Source organism: Canis lupus, chromosome 23 (genome assembly GCF_048164855.1).
Source record: "Canis lupus baileyi chromosome 23, mCanLup2.hap1, whole genome shotgun sequence".
Taxonomy (NCBI): domain Eukaryota; kingdom Metazoa; phylum Chordata; class Mammalia; order Carnivora; family Canidae; genus Canis; species Canis lupus.
Genome location: NC_132860.1, coordinates 24,924,997 through 24,945,468, shown reverse-complemented (window position 1 = coordinate 24,945,468; position 20,472 = coordinate 24,924,997). Strand labels below are relative to the sequence as shown.

At 44.2% G+C, this 20,472-nt stretch overlaps 1 protein-coding gene and 1 long non-coding RNA gene across 5 annotated transcripts; one reads left to right on the top strand and one right to left on the bottom strand.

Annotated features, from left to right (window-relative positions):
• Positions 1 to 2,023: 2,023 nt before the first annotated feature.
• On the bottom strand, positions 2,024 to 9,183 carry TRIM21 (tripartite motif containing 21). 4 transcript variants are annotated; one of them, XM_072794354.1, is made up of 7 exons: positions 9,038 to 9,183; positions 7,571 to 8,025; positions 6,958 to 7,083; positions 5,726 to 5,956; positions 3,744 to 3,766; positions 3,004 to 3,104; positions 2,024 to 2,759 (listed from the first exon to the last, which is right to left on the bottom strand). In XM_072794354.1, the coding sequence occupies exons 2-7, from the start codon at positions 7,976 to 7,978 to the stop codon at positions 2,209 to 2,211; spliced, it is 1,440 nt and encodes a 479-aa protein (XP_072650455.1). In that variant the 5' UTR covers positions 7,979 to 8,025; positions 9,038 to 9,183; the 3' UTR covers positions 2,024 to 2,208. The 4 variants fall into 4 exon arrangements, with proteins under 4 accessions (XP_072650455.1, XP_072650457.1, XP_072650456.1 ...); XM_072794356.1 differs by having other exon boundaries at positions 5,726 to 5,905; XM_072794355.1 differs by having other exon boundaries at positions 6,988 to 7,083.
• Positions 9,184 to 11,712: 2,529 nt separating this feature from the next.
• Positions 11,713 to 14,038, top strand: LOC140615564 (uncharacterized). Its single transcript, XR_012016080.1, has 3 exons — positions 11,713 to 11,746; positions 12,372 to 12,475; positions 13,539 to 14,038. It is a non-coding gene; the product is annotated as an uncharacterized lncRNA (long non-coding RNA).
• The last annotated feature ends 6,434 nt before the right edge of the window (positions 14,039 to 20,472 follow it).

Genomic DNA, 20,472 nt, shown 5'->3' with positions numbered 1-20,472 from the left:
TCGAGATTTAGTAGCACCAAACTACAAATTGTGCTTTCTTGGTGGTATGCCCTGAGATGGTGGGGCCAGCAATTAGACTGACTGTCTGCCTATAGCCTGCTGCTGGGACTGATCATCTGACTGATATGTGTGGTTATCTTACCCTCACCTGAAGGCAGGGTCACTTTGAAATGGTGCTGGCTTTTGTTGGGGCTATTTGTACACTGCCAGGCTCATGGCCCTGGTTTGAACAGGCTCTGGCCAAGAGTGTATTGGAGGAGGTGGAGTGTACTATGCTTGCAAAGTGTGCAAGCAAGATGGGACCTACCACCACTTCTGGGACCAGGCCAGCCCACGTGGAGTATATGGTGTTAAAAGGGTGCAAGCTGGTCTGCTTGTGAAATGAGACCTGCCACCACTGCAGTGGCAGGGACCAGGCCAGCCAAAGCAGATCTGCAAAGTGATGGGCAGGGTATGCACTTTAAAAAGTCGTCTTCTGGAGGTGGCCTGCTCTGAGACTCTCACCTAGGTGTTTTTCAAGTGGCTTTTTCTATGCTATATCTCCAAGGGCTGTTTGTGGGGCTCTGTAAGGTCTGGCACTCAGCTTCCTGTCACCTCAGGGCTCTCCCAAGGCCAGGTCACCTGAATTTTAAAATTCTAGGCTTTAAGTCCCACTGGTTGTAAGAACTGACAAAATTCAGCCCTTCTAGTTATTGAAGTCAAAGGTTATGCGGATTGATCTTCCCTGTGCAGGTTCCCTGGTGTGATAGTTTGCTTCTTGCCCTTCTCTGCTCCAGCAGATCCCTTACTCCTGCAGGTGGTCCATGGTCCATCTAGCTCCTGGACATATTTCCACCCTTCCCTACCCTTGTCAATGTGGCCTCTTTTCTATCTTTACTTGTGGTTTGTTCTGCCAGTCTTCGGGTCATTTTCTGGGTTATTTACACTGATGTGGGTGTTATCTAGTTGTATCCATGGGATGAGGTGAGCTTAGGGTCTTCCTCCTCTGCCATCTTCCCAGCTTCTTCACCTGAGATTCTATTTTAGACACTCTGGTTGCTGGAAGGATAGCTGTACTCTCAGGGCTGTGTATAGCACTTCTTCCAACTGTAAAAGCTTAAACACAAGAGTGTTTGCTATCAACAGGTGATACTGTTACTGCAGTTCTGACATTCACACCAATCAGTTCGCCAAAGAAGCAGAACTGGTAGGAGATAAATATGAAGAGATTTATTGTAAGGAATTCACTTATGCACTTGTGGCGTTTGGCAAGGCAGGTCCTAAATCCACAGGGCCAGGCAACAGGAAGGGCAGGCTGTAACTGTGGCAGGAGCTGAAGCTGCTATTGGTAGGAGGGTCATCTTCAGTGAACTTTTAGTTCTGCTCTTAAGGTCTTTCACTTGATTGGATTAGGCCTACCCACCTTATCCAGGAGAGTCTCCCTTAAAATCAAACAATTATGGACTTTAATGACATCTACAAAATACCTTCACAGAAACATTGAAAAACTGGGGGCTTATGGCCTAGCCAAACTGACATAAAAAAATCCATCCTGCCTTCCATTTAGATTGATACACCTTTTGGCCAACTCCATTATCTACAGGACGTGGTTGGGAGAGCATGGTAGGGATGGGGGAGCACAGGGGCTGGAAATGTAATGTGGAAATCTAAGGCATGCATCATTCAGGCTTTATTTTTAAAGGATGGCTGCTTTCTTTTTTTTTTTAATAGGTATGGAGCTACTTATGCTCTGATATGTTTATGTTGGAACAGTAATCCTAAATGTATACAAGAACAAGGATTGAATGTGATAGATCAAGACCCAATACATTTAGGAATCCCCTTTGCAAGCCATGCAAGGTGTATAAGAGATCTTACCAAAGGCCTAGAGATGGAGAGGAGAAAACAAGACTTGGGTCACATAAAGATGGCAGAGACATGTTTTGGTTGATCCAGGTGATTTGGGCCCAACATAAGTAGTTTGTTTCATGGAGGGAGTCAAAGTAATGTAGGGCAGTAATCTAGGGCAGTAATCATTCAATACTGATGTTGAAAATCATTTTATGTAGATTTCCAGTGAATTCCCTGCCATAATCTGCTTGCTGGTATCCCGACACCTCTACAGAAACAAAGTGGTTCAGAGTTCCTGGGGAAATGGGGCAGAGTCAATGGCTGAGAAAGACACCAACAGTCAGTGTTCAGAGAGTGCTACCACTGCTCCATGGATCCCTACGATCCCACCTCCAGCGGACAGAGCACAAGAGGTGCTGCGTTTCTTCCTGCATCATTAAAACCAGTACCAAAGAAAGGCCGCAGAGGTCCAGCAAAGGCACATTCAGAGAAGGTATAGATGAGGGAGCCATGGTCAGTGATGTTGTAGAAGGAGACTGTGTGGGCCTCACAGTCCAAGAAGATCCCAACTTGGCATGGAGGCACCTGAAGGTGGAGGGGAGTCTGGGGACAGGTGCCAGCCTCATATTTTTGTTTGTTCCACAGCCAAATTGTCCAGAAGCCGTTCCCAGGGCTGAGCAAAAAGTGCCCCTTCCTCTGTGCAGAATCTGTACAAACACCCAGGTCCCAGGCCTCTTTTCCTCTCACATCCACCTCCCAGTAAGCCTTTCCAGAGTCAAAGCACTGGGCTCCCAGGACCATGGGATACATGTCAAATCTGCTTTCATTTTCAGGCACTTCCTGCTGGCTGTCTCCAAGCCTCACTTGTCTCCGATCCTCTGAAAGGATGAGCCATGGATTGGCTGTGTGTGGATCCAGGGTGATGTGTACTGCAGAGAGAAGCCCACGGTCAGGCTGGGAGAGGAAGGGGAAGCAGGAGCCCTGGGCCTGTGGTGGGGGTAAGGATGAGGGTGACCATGAGCTGCACTGTGGGAGAAAATAACCTTCAGGCCTGACCTTTGAGGGAACCACCTCTCTGTCCCTGCCTCACCTACCCTGACCTGCCAGGGACTCACTCTCCACCCTCATCACCCACTTCATTCCCCAGTCCCACACTCCTGGGGCTAGTCTCACCTCCATACGTCCTCAGCATCGTCTTTAGCCCTGGCACGAGGCACACACTCCTCAGACCCGGGGAGGTAATGTCCAGCTCCTTCAGGTTCCAAGCCTCAGTCCTGGGGCAAACAGTTACAGACCTTGTCTCCATCTCCTGCCCCACCCTCCTGAGCCCTGACACTATAACCTCCTTTGTAGGTAACAATTTAATGCAAATTTATAAGCACCTGTGTTAGGATCCTTGGGGGTGGGAGGCAAGAAGATATAGGACATAGTTCCTATCCAGGCCCTCCTGGTTACATGGGCCCCCTGAAGCCCCCTGACGCAAGCAAGCACATTCTGTTTCATTTTACAGGTTAGGCACCTGATACAGATGGAATTACTTCTGTAAGGAACCCCAAGGAGTCTTGTCCATGCAGCTGGTCTCACATGGCTCTTCCTGGGAGATTTGTAACCAGCTAGATTCTTTTTAAAGAAAGAGTCCTAGCAGGCTGCAGACTCAAGATTGAACAGAATTTCCCCTTTTGTTGGGGCTTCACTTCATAAAGCTGTTATGGTCCAATTACTTTGGATAACTCACCAACTGATGTTTTCACTAATTAGCCTCAGACCAGAAAATATTTTATGGGCTATTGGGTCTTTGAGAATAGGGAGAATGGGGAAAATATCAGTGCATGTCTTTCTAATGCAACAACCTTTTCCACAGGTATATATGCTTCCTGCTTCCCCCTCTTCTTACAAAGAAAACCTCTCCTTACCTTCCCAGGACACTTTTCACCTCCTGAGGAGAGAAAAAAACAGAGTGTAAATTCTGGATCACTGGTTTACCGTTGAGATCTCAGTTCTGTGGGTGAGGTGATGCTCCCCCTGAGGCCCATGGGACATTGTTCTACTCTATTCCTCTAGGCCATTACCTGAACTATTTCTCCCAGCTTGGAGGAGAAGGAATGTGGATGTTTGTGGAATAACAAGAGTAACCAGCATGGGTGTGACCTACAGCCAGGGAAAGGATGACTAGTTTAAGGACTCTGATTCAGAAGACATATTAGAAAGCTCAGACTTTATGGGTAGAGGAGGGGGAAGAGAGTGGAAAGGAACAAGCAGCCCAGCCTGGCTGAGGTCCAGAGATAGTCACAGGGCAAGAATGGCCAAGTCAAGATGGACAGGAACTGCTCTATCTCATTTACAGGCTTGTGTTGTTTGGGAAGGAAGGGCTGTTTTATGCTGGAGTTAATGCTGCTTTCTCATGTATGTGAAATTAAATCATTTGAGCATATGCTGTTGTAGGGCTTGGGAGACCTTACCTGGGAACTGGCAGAGTCCTAGGCCCAGTCAAAAGTGTGTTAGAAAGCATGGCTCAGTGTTGGGCAGAAGCAAGATTTAGAGAATGAGAAGGGCAAAAACAAAAACAAAACAATGGCTTCATGACCACATCCGACACAGACACCAAAAAGGTTTGAAAGAGAAAAACTGTACAAGGTTAAAGCAGAAGGGACTTTTGAGACCCTCTGGTCAACAGTTTGCCACAACAAGGCAAACATATTAGGGGATGCAAGATAATTTTAAGTAGAACACACATCGATGAGTTTTTAAAAAATAATTATGTGCTTATTTTAATTTTAGCTCTGTCTCTTACTATTTGGGTGAACCTGGTCAAGTTATTCAGCTTTAGTCTCTAAGTTTCTCAACCTCTCTGCCCCTCTGTTTTCTCATCTATGAGACGAGGATAACAGCACCCATCTCACTGCATTGTTGTGACAGATCGAATAGACCGAGGCATGTCATATGTGCTATTTAAGAAAGAGCCGTTGTCATGAAAATAGAAAAAAAATCAGCAACATATCAACACATGATTTCTTGGCTACTGTTGCTTAGGACAAATTTCCTTTTAAGCTAAATTTCTTCCAATGAAGGTGTAAGGCAATGTCAAGAAAACAACATTCTGGGGCACCTGGGTGATTCAGTGGTTGAGTGTCTGCCTTTGGCTCAGGTTGTGATCTGGGGTCCTGGGATGGAGTCCCGCATGGGGCTCCCTGCGGGGAGCCTGCTTCTCCCTCTGCCTATCTCTCTACCTCTCTCTGTGTCTCATGAATAAATAAATAAAATCTTAAAAAAAAAAAACAAAAACATGCTAACAGGATTTGGGTAGTGCACAGAAGTGGCAGAAAGTGTGAAGATGATATATCAGTGACTAATGTCTGGGGAATCCTTGTTATTCAGTCCACTCCCTCCCCCTTGTTTCACAAATGGAGAAAGTAGGTCTAGGAAAAGGAACAAACTTGACCTAAAATTATGGAAAGGATTGGTGGCAGGGCTGGGGCTGGGCTACTGTCTTTTAATTTCTAGTGCTGTATTTTCAGTTACATGTATGAGAACGTTCCCATGGCCAAAGGCTCACGTAGAAGGTTTTGTGGTTTCTCTCATTTAATCCTCACAAAAATCCTTTGAGAGATGTACTAATATCCATTTAACATATAAGAAATTTGACTCCGAAAGGTTAGGAACTTTCTCAAGGTTGTGGGCCTAGTATGTGTTAGAGCAGGTTCTTGCTGGGGATGCCGTTCTTTTCAATTGCTGCAAGGAATATTTCCTCCTAAATCTGCACCATTCTGTGGCTTGAATGTAAACTACTCATGGGTCTGAATTCCAGGGACAGGGTTTCTACTTGCTGTTGGCAGCATCAGGGAGCTCTAGCCATTTTTCAGTTCCTCCAGGAGCCTCAGAGAAGAGGGTGGCTCACCTGCAGCAGCTCTAGGGGTGAGCCCTTGCTCCTCCTCTCCAGCTCCACAACCAGCTCCTGCAGGGCTTGGGTCTTCTGGGCCAGCATGGCCTCTGTCTCCCCTAGGATTCTCAGCTGCTCCCTCTCCTCCATGTCTAGCCTCTGCATTTGCCTCTGTTCCTCCGCAGCCAGGAAGTTTATCTGCTGTACAAATTCTGCGTGAATCCTCCGTTTGTGTCTCTCAACCTGACTCTTTGGTGTCCATGGAAAGAGAGGATGATTTTGTCAAAATCCCCTAAGCCTGGGGAACAGAGGTGGTCATTTCCATTTCTATTCCCCATAGACTCACCACTCTGGGTCTGAGAGCAAACATACACTATTTTGCTAGGGCAGGAAGTGGGTGAGGCTTCTGGGCTAAGAGTGAAATGGGATTATGGTGGGGCACACTGGGGCTGTCCTACAACCACAGCTGCATTGACCTATGTTATCGACTTTCTACAGCCTCTTTCAAAACCCAGTCTGCACCTCGATGTGCCCAAATCTGTCTTCATATCTTAGTGAGTTCCTGAGAGAGTAACACCTGTCCCCACCCCAACAACCATCCAAACACAGGCTCATAACACTGTTCCCCAGGCCTGAGGAAAAGGAGTTTTGGGGATAATCTTGGCTGCTCTTCTGTTAGTGACTGGAAGGTCACCGATGGCACAGGATGAGTCCTTTTGCCACCACAGCCTGACTCACCCTTCTCTGATCCCAAATCTTCCTTTCTGGGCTCTATTGGCCATGAGTTCCCTCCATGCCCTTATAGATACAGAACAAGCTTTATTCTCCATCCTACTTTGGACCAGTGATCTGAACACAGTCAGAAAAACCAGCATGACCAGATAGTTGCCTATGTCTGACCTGAATTGTTCCCTTAAGTCTGTACCTCCTGACAGGCCTAGCCATTGGGCATCTCTCCTGAGAGACCACTGACCAGACATGGAGGCAAAGGTGCCGTCATGTTTTAAGACTAGGCTTAAGGAGCAGGAGCTTTAGGGTATGGCTTGTACCTCTCCGAAGGGTATGGCACCTTCTCCTAAGACTCTTGATTTTGCTATCTGATCTGAGCTCTCTCCTTTTTATTCACCTCTATCAAGAGACCTAGAGGACAGCTGGTTCATGGTGAGTGAGATATATTATCACTCCTCAGATGGGCATAGCTATGCTTAGGGTTTGAGTCTGGGGCCCTGGACTCTGCCCTGGCTTCTGACCTGAGATTCCCTTTGGAGCACAACACTTGCCTTCCAGGCTGCTCTCTTCATTGCAGTATTCACTTCCAACTCCTCAGCCAACTTTTGTTCTTTTCTCAGTTTCCTTAATGCCACCTTAAGCTTCTCCTGCAGAGAAAGGTAGGTTAGCGCCCGACCAGTCCAAGAAGTAGGGTGAGGCGCCATGAAGACATGCTGGTTCTTTGAAAAACTTGAGTGCAGAGAAAGAGGGAAGACTACAGTCTGATTGGGATAGAGATTCTGGGGATGGGAAGACTTTGGCAAGAGCCTGAGGTTTCTTTCAAAACACAGCCACGCTGTTGGAGGTGGTGGTGTGGAGTTGGAGCATTCCTCATTCCTAATTAACCAGAAGGCCACAAGGAAGTGTGATCCTTGCAGCGTTTTCCCAAGCGTACTCCCTGGTCCTGGGGAATGAGAAAGCTGTCCTGAGCTTGCAGTTCTCTGCTTCAATTAGACCTGGAAGGTGGGAAACCCCTTCCTTTTCCCAACCCTGAAACTCCACAGGTGACTTTGCCTCCCTCACTCTGGAGAACAAAACCCCAAGCACGGACCCAGCTCCCTTCTACTTGGTCAGGCCTCTGTGCTAAGTCCTTACCTGGTATTCCTGAGCAGCCTCCTCGACAGGGACCGTTTTGTGGTTACGGTGGTTCTGGGACTGGGAACATACCCAGCAGAGGATCTTCCCATCTTCCTCACAGAACAGGTGCAGTCTCTCTCCATGTACCTGACACCATTCCCTCTGTGTGACTTCATTGGCATTCTGGCCAATTTGTTTAAGGTTGTCCACCACGTTAGCCAGTGGCCAATTGGGCCGGAGGTTTCGGAGCAAGAAGGTGTGCTGACACACAGGACAGACGCCGCCACCATCTTTCCCCACCTCAGAGATGCATTTGTGGCAGAAGCTGTGGCCACAGTCAATGCTCATAGGCTCCACTACAGGATCCAGGCAGATAGGGCATGTGACCTCCTCCCACATCATTGCCAAGGGCATTGCTGCAGCCATAGGGGTGATGTTCTTAGTAAGCAGCACTGTGGAGATCCTGGGGTACCCTGGTGGGGAGAGGAGAGAGGGAAATGAGCAGAAGAGAAGGGTTGTGTGAGAAGAAAAACAATCCAAAGGAAAACACAAGGAACAGTGAAGTGGAAGGGGTGAAAACAACACCAGAACATTAACTTGAATAATAAGAGCTTCTCCTCTCTAGTCTCATCCACTTACCTAGTCAGACAGAAGGGGAAACTGAGTCCCCCAAAGAAACTGAATGTTGTTGAGAACTTCAGAGATAAAGCTGTTTATAACTCTATTTTCATCATGGCCCTCTCTGCTTCATCCTCTGTCCCAGGCTTTTCCTGTCCACTCTCTGCCCTCTCAGGTCACCAGTCCGCTGCTGAGCAGCTCATCTGTATGACAGGGACCATGTACTCTGTACACTCCATAAGCTAGAGAAGGTGCTACCTGCTTTGGAAATATCTTCATTATCTGCACAATAATCACAGGAGTTACTTCTATATCTGTGATTATATACATAAGAATATATTTCTACATATCTGTCTGTATGTATATATACCTGCAGGTATATGTGTGCATATGGGTACCTGTATATGTTTATATGCACACATAAACAGTGCTTGAGCACTCCCTGGGCTCTCCTCTCCCTTCTGGGAACCTGGTAGCTGGCTTCATTGCCTCTGGGGCACAGACCCACAGGTTTCTAGCGTCTGAAACTGTCCTGCCCCCTCTCACCCCCAGAGGAGAAGTGTCGAGGGGAGTGCCCGGACTACACTCCGGGCTGGGCTAGGTTTCTGCCCCGGTGCCCCCCGCTTAGGGCAGCGCCCCCGGGGGCTTGGGTGTCACGTTCACATTTGGGGCCCCGTCCCAGGCAGGCTGCCAGCCCGGGAGGAACTGCTGGGGCTGGGGCTGGGGCTGGGGCTGGGGCTGGGGCTGGGGCTGGGCTAGCCCTGGGGGAACCGGGTCTGCAGGCCCCAGGGGCGAGCACTAGATGGGGCAGGGGAGAGAGGTCCCCCAGCCAGGGCGGGGGCACTCGGGTCGGGGCGAGTCACTCACCTTTTCAGGGCTTTCGGCAGCCGGCGGCAGGCTCCCTATTTCACTTTCGATTTCCCGTCGAGGCGTGTCCGAAGGGGGTGGGCCGAGGGGCGGGGAGTGGGAGGAGAGGGAGGCGCGAGGGGCGGGGGAGCAGGCGGGGCAGCTCGGGAGCCCCAGGCGGCAGGAAGTCCGAGCTCCGCAGCGTCCAGTCCTTGCTTCGCGTCCCCTCCCAGGTCTTCGGGGTCAAACAAGAAAATACCGCATCCACGGTGGAGGGGTCACGCTGCCTCCTCGGACACTGGTCGTCTCGCTCCACACCTACGTGCTGGGCGACGCCCACGAGTGGGAGCTGCTCTCAGGGAGTTAGGGAGGGTGGGATGGCGACAACGTGCCTGGGGCTCTCCCTTACGTGTCACCCTCTGCTTCCAGAAACAAGTCCTTTTCAGGAAAGGCTTGATAGTCTTTTAACATCAGCTGGTGAGGGATTTATGTACAGCACGATCCCAAGGCAGGTGTCATACCAGTGAATGGTAAGAAGAGAATTGACATTTATTAGGCACCAACGGTGTACTTGTCACTGAGCTAGGGATTTTCTGAGGTTTTTTTTTTTTTAATTATGGTAAAACATATGTAACAAAATTTACCATTGTAACAATTGTAAAGTATGCATAAAAATTGTAACAATTTTTAAGTATGCATTCACATCATTGTATCCATCCGCACCACTCATACGACTTGTTTCATCTTGCCAAACTGAAATTCTGTTGCCTGTTAAACAGTATGTTCCCTCAGCACCCAGCAGCTATCGTTCAATTTTCTGTCTCTACGAATTTGACTTCTTTAGGTGCCCCCAACGTAAGTGGAATCATATAGTATTTGTTGTTTTGTGACTTATTTCACTTAAAAGGTCCTCAAGGTTCATCCATGTTGTACAAGCATGTGACAGGGTTTCCTTCCTTTTAAAGGCTGGATAATGTTCCAGTGTTTGTATATGCATTTTGTTTATCCACTCATCTGTGAATGGACACTTGGGTGACTTCCATCTTTTGACTCTTGTGAATACTGTTACTGTGTCAGGTTACATATTTAAGCCACATAACGATTTAGTGATTTAGGAGATGTTAAACTCACATTCCAGGAGAGGGCATTGAGTCTGAATGGAGTAAAATGACTTGAGACATAGTAAGAGGTGCATGAGAGTTAAAGGTCCAGGGAAGACCGTCATTTTAGTGACAGCCCAGAGATAACAGGCTGCCCTGTCAACTCAAGCAGAGACTGTGAGGAGGAAGGAGAAACAAGGAAGGGTGAGGAGACTAGAATTCTCAATTCCTTACGACTCAGACATATTTATTTTTGTCCCTGTATACCTTAAGATAAAAACATCAGTTGAACTTTGCTTAATGTTTTCTATAGATTTAGGAAACCTAAAGATACTTCATCTTTCTTTCAAATTTCCAGTTCTGTTTTTAAGAGAATTTGTAAGTGGGTGGTTATCAAGTGACCTCTAATATTCAAAATGTATCACTGTACTCATTTGATTCCAGGAACATAGTCCCAGAAAGCAAAGTGGAAACAGTACAAAAAAAAAAATCAAAGGAAGAAGAGACCTATATATGAATTTGCAGACACTCAGAAAATGAGTCTGCTTCACATCACTGCCCTCGCTCATTCCTATAGGCACTGAGTAAGCCAGCTGGTGGGTGTGGTAGAAAAGAACATAGACCTCATGATAGGGCAGACATGGATTCAGGGCTAACCCTGCTATTTACCAGTCACATGCCATCTCTCTGAGCTTCAGTTTACTTATCTATTAAAGATATTAATACACACACCACAGGGTTGCTTTGGTACGTGTTTAATAATATACATACAAAATCGATTAATATAACACATGCATGCTCAACAGTTCCCACCTTGGTATTGGCCATGAAACCAAAGGTACCACTCATTCTAAATTCCCTTCATTCACTGCCAGTAGCTTAGTACTTCAGTGTTCTTTTCCTGATGAGTCATCCAAATCATTCTTGAAGGATCAGTATCAATGTCCCTGTCTTTAATTCACTAGCCATTGTCATCAGGCAGTCATTACTAGGAATATCTCCAATGTATATTTTGGGTTTTAGGCATAGTTGTTATTGCCCCATTATGTACCAGCCACTTAAATTCTCCTTGGTAATAGGAATAGGTCACTCCAGTCAGTATAGAAACCCCATCCTCTGCCTATTTCATCAGTGGCTGCAGAAGCCCCACGGAGCCGGGGGATAGTTGTAAATTCCAATTTATTAGAACCAGGTTTGCTACCTACTCTGGTAGAAGGTCTTCTCCCAGACCTTAGGGCTGAGCCATATGTTAAGGGTTGGAAAGAAAGTGTTCTGTAAAGGAGTTCCTAGTCTGATGGTGATAGGGGCCACTTCTACCTCCCTGCCTTAGATTCTCTGAAGTGTGTGTATATATAGTAGATATGAAAAAAAAAGCCACCATATATTAGTTCATTTTAATCTCTTACCAGAATTTGTGGGATAACCTTCCTATCTCATAGGATGGGGTTTCCAAACTGGTATCATACCTGTGTCTTCAGCAGGGCATTTCATAGTCTTATTGGGCTTTTTCTGGCTGATGGTATACAGTATGAGACCTATGCATTCCATAGGACAATCGCATTATCAGAATTCTTTGATTGTAAAATCAGTTCCTCGGTTACAGGTGATGTTGTTGGGATGTCCTGATGTTGTAAGTCTAGAAATGGTGGTGCTGGCAGAAGCAGTGTAGGAAAGTGAACCTGTCTTTGGAATATTACCAGATGTTTTGTGAGGACAAACTGCTGTTGGTTCAAGACAACTAATGTGCCACTAGAAGACTGTCTAGATTCTCCTAGAAATAGTGAAAAATCAGGCTCAGAGTTGGCCTTTTATGTATCTGTCCAGAGCAGCAGGGGTAGAGGCTCTACCTGAGTAAGGGTTTACCCTCACTAAGGCTTCTCTGTTTACTTCTCCTGATATGGACTCTTGTATGGGAGCCCACTGAATGGCAACAGGTCACTGGGGCAGAGACTGATCAATATCCACAGGCTGGGTCATCTTGTTTACCTGGATTATTACTAATTACAATTGATGCATTTAGAGTCTAGGTACCTGGCACAGGGTATCTAGTTTAGTCATAAGGGGTTTAAGCCCTGTTTGTTACCATATAAAGTGATCTTAACCACAGTTCTGGCAAGCCTTTATTTCTACATAAATAAGGCCAACTCTTCTTAGTCTCAACTCAAATGCCATCTTCTTTACATAAAGACTTTTCTAGTCCTCTCTTGTCTGTTAGAGTCCATTTTAGTTTTTACATGTGCTTTACTTTCTTTCAGAGGCATAAATTGCTACAGAATACGATTGGTGTCTGATTACTCTCTAGGTAAAGCACAGTGAATAGAGGAACCACAATATTGTGAATTATTTTAAAGACGATTGGGTAATGTAGATTTTATTTTATTTTTATAAATTTATTTTTTATTGGTGTTCAATTTGCCAACATATAGAATAACACCCAGTGCTCATCCCATCAAGTGCCCCCCTCAGTGCCCGTCACCCAGTCACCCCCACCCCCGCCCACCTCCCCTTCCACCACCCCTAGCTCGTTTCCCAGAGTTAGGAGTCTTTCATATTCTGTCTTCCTTTCTGATATTTCCCACTCATTTTTTCTCCTTTCCCCCTTATTCCTTTTCACTGTTTTTTATATTCCCCAAATGAATGAGACCAGGAAATACAAATCAAAACCACAATGAGATACCACCTCACACCAGTGAGAATGGGGAAAATTAACAAGGCAGGAAACCACAAATGTTGGAGAGGATGCGGAGAAAGGGGAACCCTCCTGCACTGTTGGTGGGAATGTGAACTGGTGCAGCCACTCTGGAAAACTGTGTGGAGGGTCCTCAAAGAGTTAAAAATAGACCTGCCCTACGATCCAGCAATTGCACTGTTGGGGATTAACCCCAAAGATACAGATGCAGTGAAACAGCAGGACACCTGCACCCCGATGTTTCTAGCAGCAATGTCCACAATAGCCAAACTGTGGAAGGAGCCTCAGTGTCCATCGAAAGATGAATGGATAAAGATGTGGTTTATGTATACAATGGAATATTACTGAGCCATTAGAAACGACAAATACCCACCATTTGCTTTGACGTGGATGGAACTGGAGGGTATTCTGCTGAGTGAAATAAATCAACTGGAGAAGGACAAACATTATATGGTCTCATTCATTTGGGGAATAATGTAGATTTTAGAATGGATAGAACAGGGAGCAGTCTCTCACGAAGAGATGGAATTTGTCTTAGGTTTCATCCATCTACTTCCATTTATCATCTTCCCTCCCATCCCGGATTTGAGAGAGAATCTGGCATTTTCTAGTTTTAAGGCAAAGAACACATCCTGGAATGCAAAGCTAGAAAAGCTAAAGAAATAGTTTCATCAGAAAGACGTCCATATGTCAACATAGTTAATCCATTAAAAATTATCTCTTTGCCTTTTAGAGCCTGAAACACAAGAACCTGAAAATTTTCTAAAATTTCATTGGATGAATAAAAGGAGTTGGGTGATATGTATGGGAAAGCGTTGTATTGGGGTGCAGCCCATGGAGGACAGATTTTGACCTCCGAATTAGAAAACCCACCAGAAAAACCTTAGGAACCGCTAATGGCTTCAGACACAGCCTTGAAATGTCCTGTTTTCAAATATGCAGGAACCTGGAATGGAATAAAGAGGAATCAGGACATCCTGCAGCATAACCTGTTACCTCTACATTGTCTTCTCCATGCTGGAGAGAAAGGAAGAGGTGATGGCTGAAGTTAGTGAATTAAATCCTCTGACTTTTACCAAAATAACTCATTTTTCAAGAATATCAAGGTCATGAAAACCAAGAAAAAAAAAACTGAGAAACTGCACAGACCAGAAGAAACTAAGGAGACAGGATGACTAATTGCAGTGTGGGTCCCTGCACTGGATCCAGGACCAAAAAATAGATACTAATAGAAAAGCTGTCAAAATCCAAATAAAATCTGGACTTTAGTTAATAGCAATGTACCATTATTAATTCCTTAGTTCTGACAAATGTACCATGTTTATGTGAGTTGTTAACATTAAGGAAGCTAAGGGAAAGATATATAGAAACTACACTATCTTTGTAAATCTTCTGTAAATCTAAATGTATCCCCAAATAAAAAGTTTATTTGAACTGCCCCCCCACCCCACCCAAAGTTGTAGGAGAGATGTGATCTGTAAATGGGCAAGGTAAGGGAGTCCAGACATTACTGAAACCTCTTCTCGATTTCCTACTGGAAGGGAAAGGAGCTCATATGGAGCTTATGTGATATGCCAAGTCCTTTTCTGAGTGCCTTTATAGGCTAGCCTAATTCTAACAATCTCACAAAATAACTATTTTTCCTTGTTTATAAGTGAAGCATAAAAGGCTCAAGGGGTTAATTTGCTTATTATCACACAATTGATACTTGAAATAGATCTCAGCTTTTCTGCTACATCATGCTTGATATATGACCACTAAAGGTATTATGAGGAAAGACATCGCTTCATCATTACAGCTTCATTTTCAACCACCTTCATTCCCTAGGTACAGGCAAAAAGTTAGAGAACTTTTTTCCTCTCTAGCATGCTCCTCACGTATAAAGCAGTCATGCACATCTTTTTGGCTACACTATCTGGCTTCTCTTTGGCAGGATTTGGAAAGAACTTATGCTTATTCTGTCCAGAGATAGACATTCCTCATGGTCCCTGGTGCTACAGCAGGACAGTTGTGTGTCCTGGTCTCTAACTATCCTCTTAATCCCCACTTGCTTCCATCTGTCACCAGGCTATTCATGGGGATGGCTCTTTGGGAATGGCAGGTGCTCTGTATGGGGCAACTTAGTATTCTTCTAATCCCCCCAAGAAAAATCATCAGGATGTACTGCTTGATGTTTCCTTCCAAGTCCCAGAGCTGCCTGGCAGCACTCAAGGGGTTCAGAAAGTTCAAGTATGAAAATACCTTGGATTTGCACTTGGATCCCAGAAGACCAGTTATTCCCCTACTTCTACCATGAAGATTATAAAAATATTGGTCTTTATTGAAACAGCCAAAAAAAAAAATGCTTTTTACAAACAGAGAAACAGATGAGAAGAGACACACACTCTGGAGCAATGGTGAGTCCTGGCACTGGAGGGTCAAAGCTGGGGTCCAGAGTGAGGAGGTGGAGTACAGAACCTTGTGGTGTCAGCCTGTATCAGCATTTCTGCCTTTGGGTGGCACTGAACAGTCTCCGTTTAGGGCAGGCAACAACCCTCTGGTCTTTCCAAATCCTGAGAGGTGAGTGTTACTTTAAGGCCTTTGCTGATTCCTTTTCTTATAATAGGCTTGGGTGGGCATCTGTAATGAGTTCCTTTTACATCAGTCAATGCCATCTTTTGAGCTAGATCATTTCTTACTGTTCTGGGCTAAGCAACATGGTTACCTCATGATACAGGAAATCTTGCTCCTTCTCAATGTTCAATTAACTGGCCAAAATCTGGGCAAAATGAACTATAGGTAAATCCCCAGGTTCACCTGCAGAGGCTTCTTGGTAGGACAGGCTGAATTGGACTGATTTCCTGCATCCTAGTGTGCAGCTTTGATTTTGGGGCAAAGACAGGCACAGGGGATGGACTCTGCCTCAGCCTGGGGTTCAGGTGTGTGACCAAACCTCCCTTGAAACAGCATATTCTGACTAGTTTGAGCCAGTATGGAGGGGTCAATTTCCATCTCATTCTAAGTCAGGAAGGCAGTCAGCTATGTAACAGATGATCAAAATTAACATTGAAAAGATTATGATTTCCTGATGAACTTATTTAACCTTGCCAAAAAGTCAATGAGAGTAGTACTTTTATTATGTTTTATAGGTCAGAACATTAGGACAGAGAGGTTAAGACATTTGCCCATAGTCATGTGGCTAATCAGTAGTATAAAGACAAGAGTCAAACCCAGGCAGTCTGGTCTATTGCATATACTTCTACTCCGTACTGCCCTTCCAAGATAAGATACATGTAAGATGCCAGCCTGTCCCAAACTCTGAAATGGTAATGTGAGGAGATATATGATTTTAATAGAATGTACATTATTTATTCTAGTAAAGACATTCAAGGAAGTTGGAGAGATCACTTTTGCAGACATTTCTAAGCTTTATGTAGTGATTCTAGAGGGAAGATCACAGAAGGTTGGGTTTTAACAGATTCATGGGTGCTGATTTATACAAACAGGCCTATATACCAGGATGGTTCTATCATTTTAAATTTAATACCATTAAAATTTAAATTAATACTAGAGATCCTCCCACACCATTCCAGACATTGGCATCTCATTGTAAATAACCAGGCTTCATCAGTCAAATCTATTCAAGGATTCTGATGGCCAACTTTCAGAATGAGGCAATACATGTAGTTAAATTTGAAGGGGATCTGTTTTTTTAATCACTTTAAATATTTTTTAATACTGATAGAATCAGATTTACTTAATAGGGATTTTTTTTTACTCTATGGATCCTAAATCTACATATAAATGAAAGCCTTTTGAGGAATTTCAATTTTTTCCTTCACTCAGATTTCACTGCAATTTTGTTGGCAGCTTTCAGGATCTAAGTCCTATATTAAAGCTGTTAACTCAGAATCTCTGTTTATATGTGGTATGAGGAGGAATGATGTATGGAGGGTAGGAAATCTCCTCATACATCTCCCATTCATTCATAGATCAGAATAGCAGCTTCAAACAGCTAGAAAGCAACTGGAGGCAGAAGGAGCCTGAGTTATTTCTGGGGAGCTGGAGACCCTGCAGAAAGTCTGTGACTGCTATGTAATGTGTGTGGTCCAGGCAGGTTTATGCTAAGCTTATTTCTGAGCAGAGCAGGGACAGAGTTAATCTTGGCTGAAGCATAACAGCATCATGGGCTTGGGGAAAACTTGGGTCCAACAGTACTAAAGCCCATTTTTCCATTACCTTCCTCTTGGTCCCAGGAGGGGGCTTCTTCAGTCCCAGGACAAAACTGGCAAATCCAGAGGCTTAAGGCCTTACATCCCCTTGAGTGCTGGGGATTGATACCTGGTTGCCATAGAAATCTTTTGGATTGGGGGAAAAGGGTCTCTAACCTTCTCTAAGCTGATCATTTATTTTTCAGTGGCTCATAGTTTGTCTTTCTCTAATCAGGGAAGTCTGTTCCCAAATGGCCTGTAGCCAAAGTCTTTGTACTATTCATGGCCTTCTGGAACCTGAATGAGTAAGATTGTAAAGGAACAAAAAGTGTACTTTAATTCTGCCCCTCCCCCATCCTCAGAAGGTTCTCTTCTGCATTGTTTCCCTCTTTTTGTCTCCCTGTTTTTTTATTTCCAGATATAGTTTTATCATGTTTCTCCTTTGCTTTCTCAGGAGATTAATACTTTGAAAAGTCCTCTTCCTAAACCATGAGCCTATAATTAAACCCATGCACTATGCAAAACAGGGATAGGATAGTTAAAATAAAAAAAATTGGCCCCTTATAAACTTAGAACTTTTCTATGGGGAAGTTCAAGGATTGATGCACATTATAAGTGGTCAGAGAGGATGCAGGGGTGGTAAACGAGGAGATCTCATACTTCTGTAGTCCTATTTCATCTTTGGGGATGAACATTTGTGGCACAAATAATCACCCTAGCTAGCACAAAGTAGTAGCATAACGCTGTGCTTAAGAATATGGGTTCTGGAGTCATATTGCTTAGATTTGAATCTAGGCTCATCCACTTTCTTACTTCATGATCTTAAGTAGTTTTCCAACCACTTTGGTGGCTCATTTTTCACATATGCAAAGTGGGAACGATGATTATACTCACCCCACAAAGCGGTAAATACTCAAATATTATCCATTATTATTTTTAAGTGTTTATTAGGTGCCAGACAGTGTCCTAAATGTTTTGCATGTACTCTTATTTTATAATGATATAAAGGGATAAATATTACTGTCAAAGATTTCAGAGGTGAGGATTCTGAGGAATGGACAGCTGCATGAGCTTTGGAGTCAAATGGATGGAACTTGAAGCTGGTCTTCTCTTCTGCTGACTCTTCATGTGGTCCTTGACAAGTTTCCTTACCTTTCAGGCTCAATTTCTCCATCTCCAGAAGGGGGATGATGCCACTAGGAGACTTTATGAGATAAAATATGAAATCTGCTTGTTACTACATTTTAATAAATGCCTACCATGTGTTCACACTTTGTGAGGCATTATTGTCCTTTGCCTATGACAAGAATATAACTTTTTGGAGAACTCCTTGTCACCCCTGCAGCATGGGAGTGGGGGATGAGGGAGTAGACTCTCTGTATCAGATGCTGCAGCATTCTTGGGTCTTGGGTGCATGTGGACTGTGGAAGGTGACTTTGTGACTCCTCATCTCTGGATGCAGGGACCATCCTTGTGGAAAGGATGGAAAAACTAGGCAGGATTGGAGCATGGATTGATGCCTGGCTAGATTGATCTGAGGACCACTTCTAGTAGATGATCTCACTCCAGTCTCCCACTTCTGTATCTGCTTTTGAGGAAGTGTGGTTGGAAAAAGGGGACAGAAAGATTGGCCTTTAAATTGTCTCGAGGGCCAAAGATCTAATAACCATAAAGTGCCAGAACCGTTCTTCCTTGTATAAAGCAATTAAGCAAACAGCCTTTGTCTTTAGACCAGCTTGGATTTATTTATTTTTTATTTTTATTATTTTTTTAAATAAATTTATTTTTTATTGGTGTTCAATTTACCAACATACAGAATAACACCCAGTGCTCATCCCGTCAAGTGTCCCCCTCAGTGCCCGTCACCCACTCACCCACACCCCCCGCCCCCCAGCTTGTATTTAAATCTGAGATCTACCTAGTTTCATGGCCTTGGTAAAGCACCTAGCCTCTCTGAGCCCCAGTTTTTTTTAAAATCAGAAAATGGAAAAATACTCCATAGGGTTGGAGGATTAAGAAAGCAATATGTATATAGAGCATTTATAAAAAGCAAATGTATTATTTCTGACTTTTACTATTATATTATATTATTATAATATTATATATTATAGTATAATTGTATATATTATACTATTATTTTTTAAAATTTCTTTTTATTGGAATTCAATTTGCCAACATATAGCATAACACCCAGTGCTCATCCCATCAAGTGCCCTCCTCAGTGCCCGTCACCCAGTCACCCCAACCCCCCGCCCACCTCTCTTTCCACTACCCCTTGTTCATTTCCCAGAGTTAGGAGTCTTTATGTTCTGTCACCCTCTCTAATATTTCCCACTCATTTTCTCTCCTTTCCCTTTTATTCCCTTTCACTATTTTTTATATTCCCAAAATGAATGAGACCATATAATGTTTGTCCTTCTCTGATTGAGTTATTTCACTCAGCATAATACCCTCCAGTTCCATCCAGGTCGAATCAAATGGTGGGTATTTGTCATTTCTAATGGCTGAGTAATATTCCATTGTATACATAGACCACATCTTCTTTATCCATTCACCTTTTGATGGACACTGAGGCTCCTTCCACAGTTTGGCTATTGTGGACATTGCTGCTATAAACATCGGGGTGCAAGTGTCCTGGCGTTTCATTGCATCTGTATCTTTGGGGTAAATCCCCAGCAGTGCAATTGCTGGGTCATAGGGCTTTACTATTATATTGTAAGGAAAAACTTAGAACCCCAAAGATGAAGAAAGGAGAAAGAAGAAAGCAAGGAGCATTGCCAAAAAAGGAAAGATGGGGTAGAGCAAAGGGGATGTAACTCTAGTACACTAATGTAGGGATTTCTAGGAATCAGAGAAAGGATATGTCCAAGCTTCTAAGCACCTGAGATGTCAGATGCTGACCTTTCTTCAGGTGTGGTTGTGGGCATGTGGTTGTCATTTCACTGTTATGTACAGAAGGTTCATACAGAATAACACTATGTGGAAAGACAGCCAGTGAAAACATTGCTTTGGGTAGGCTCTAAGCTGCTATTTTGCTGAAGAGACCAAGTTGTTTACAGAGAAAAGCCCTTCCATTTGGGCTCTGGTCCTTAGATAATGCATGTCTTGCCTTACAGTTTGGGAAGAGTTTTATAAGCTATCTACCAGCACGTGGCCTTGAGAATCAGTGCTGAGCTGAGATCAGGATCATTCCTTTACAACATGTTTGTCTTGCAGCAAGTTAGTCAACCTGAGACTCATCTTATGATGATGATTGTAGGGAACATCCTTACTCAGTGTCTGGTACATGGCCAATAAATAATAGCAACTATTCTTATTATCATCAGAAACTGATGGGTGGATTCGTATACACTCATACTGGAACAAAAAAGCACATTCCTTTAGGATATGTCTGCCTTATGTGAGCGTTCATTGCTATAGGCCACTTCCTAGCACAGTGATTGGCATAGAACAGAAAGCCAATTTAGTAAGATAGTG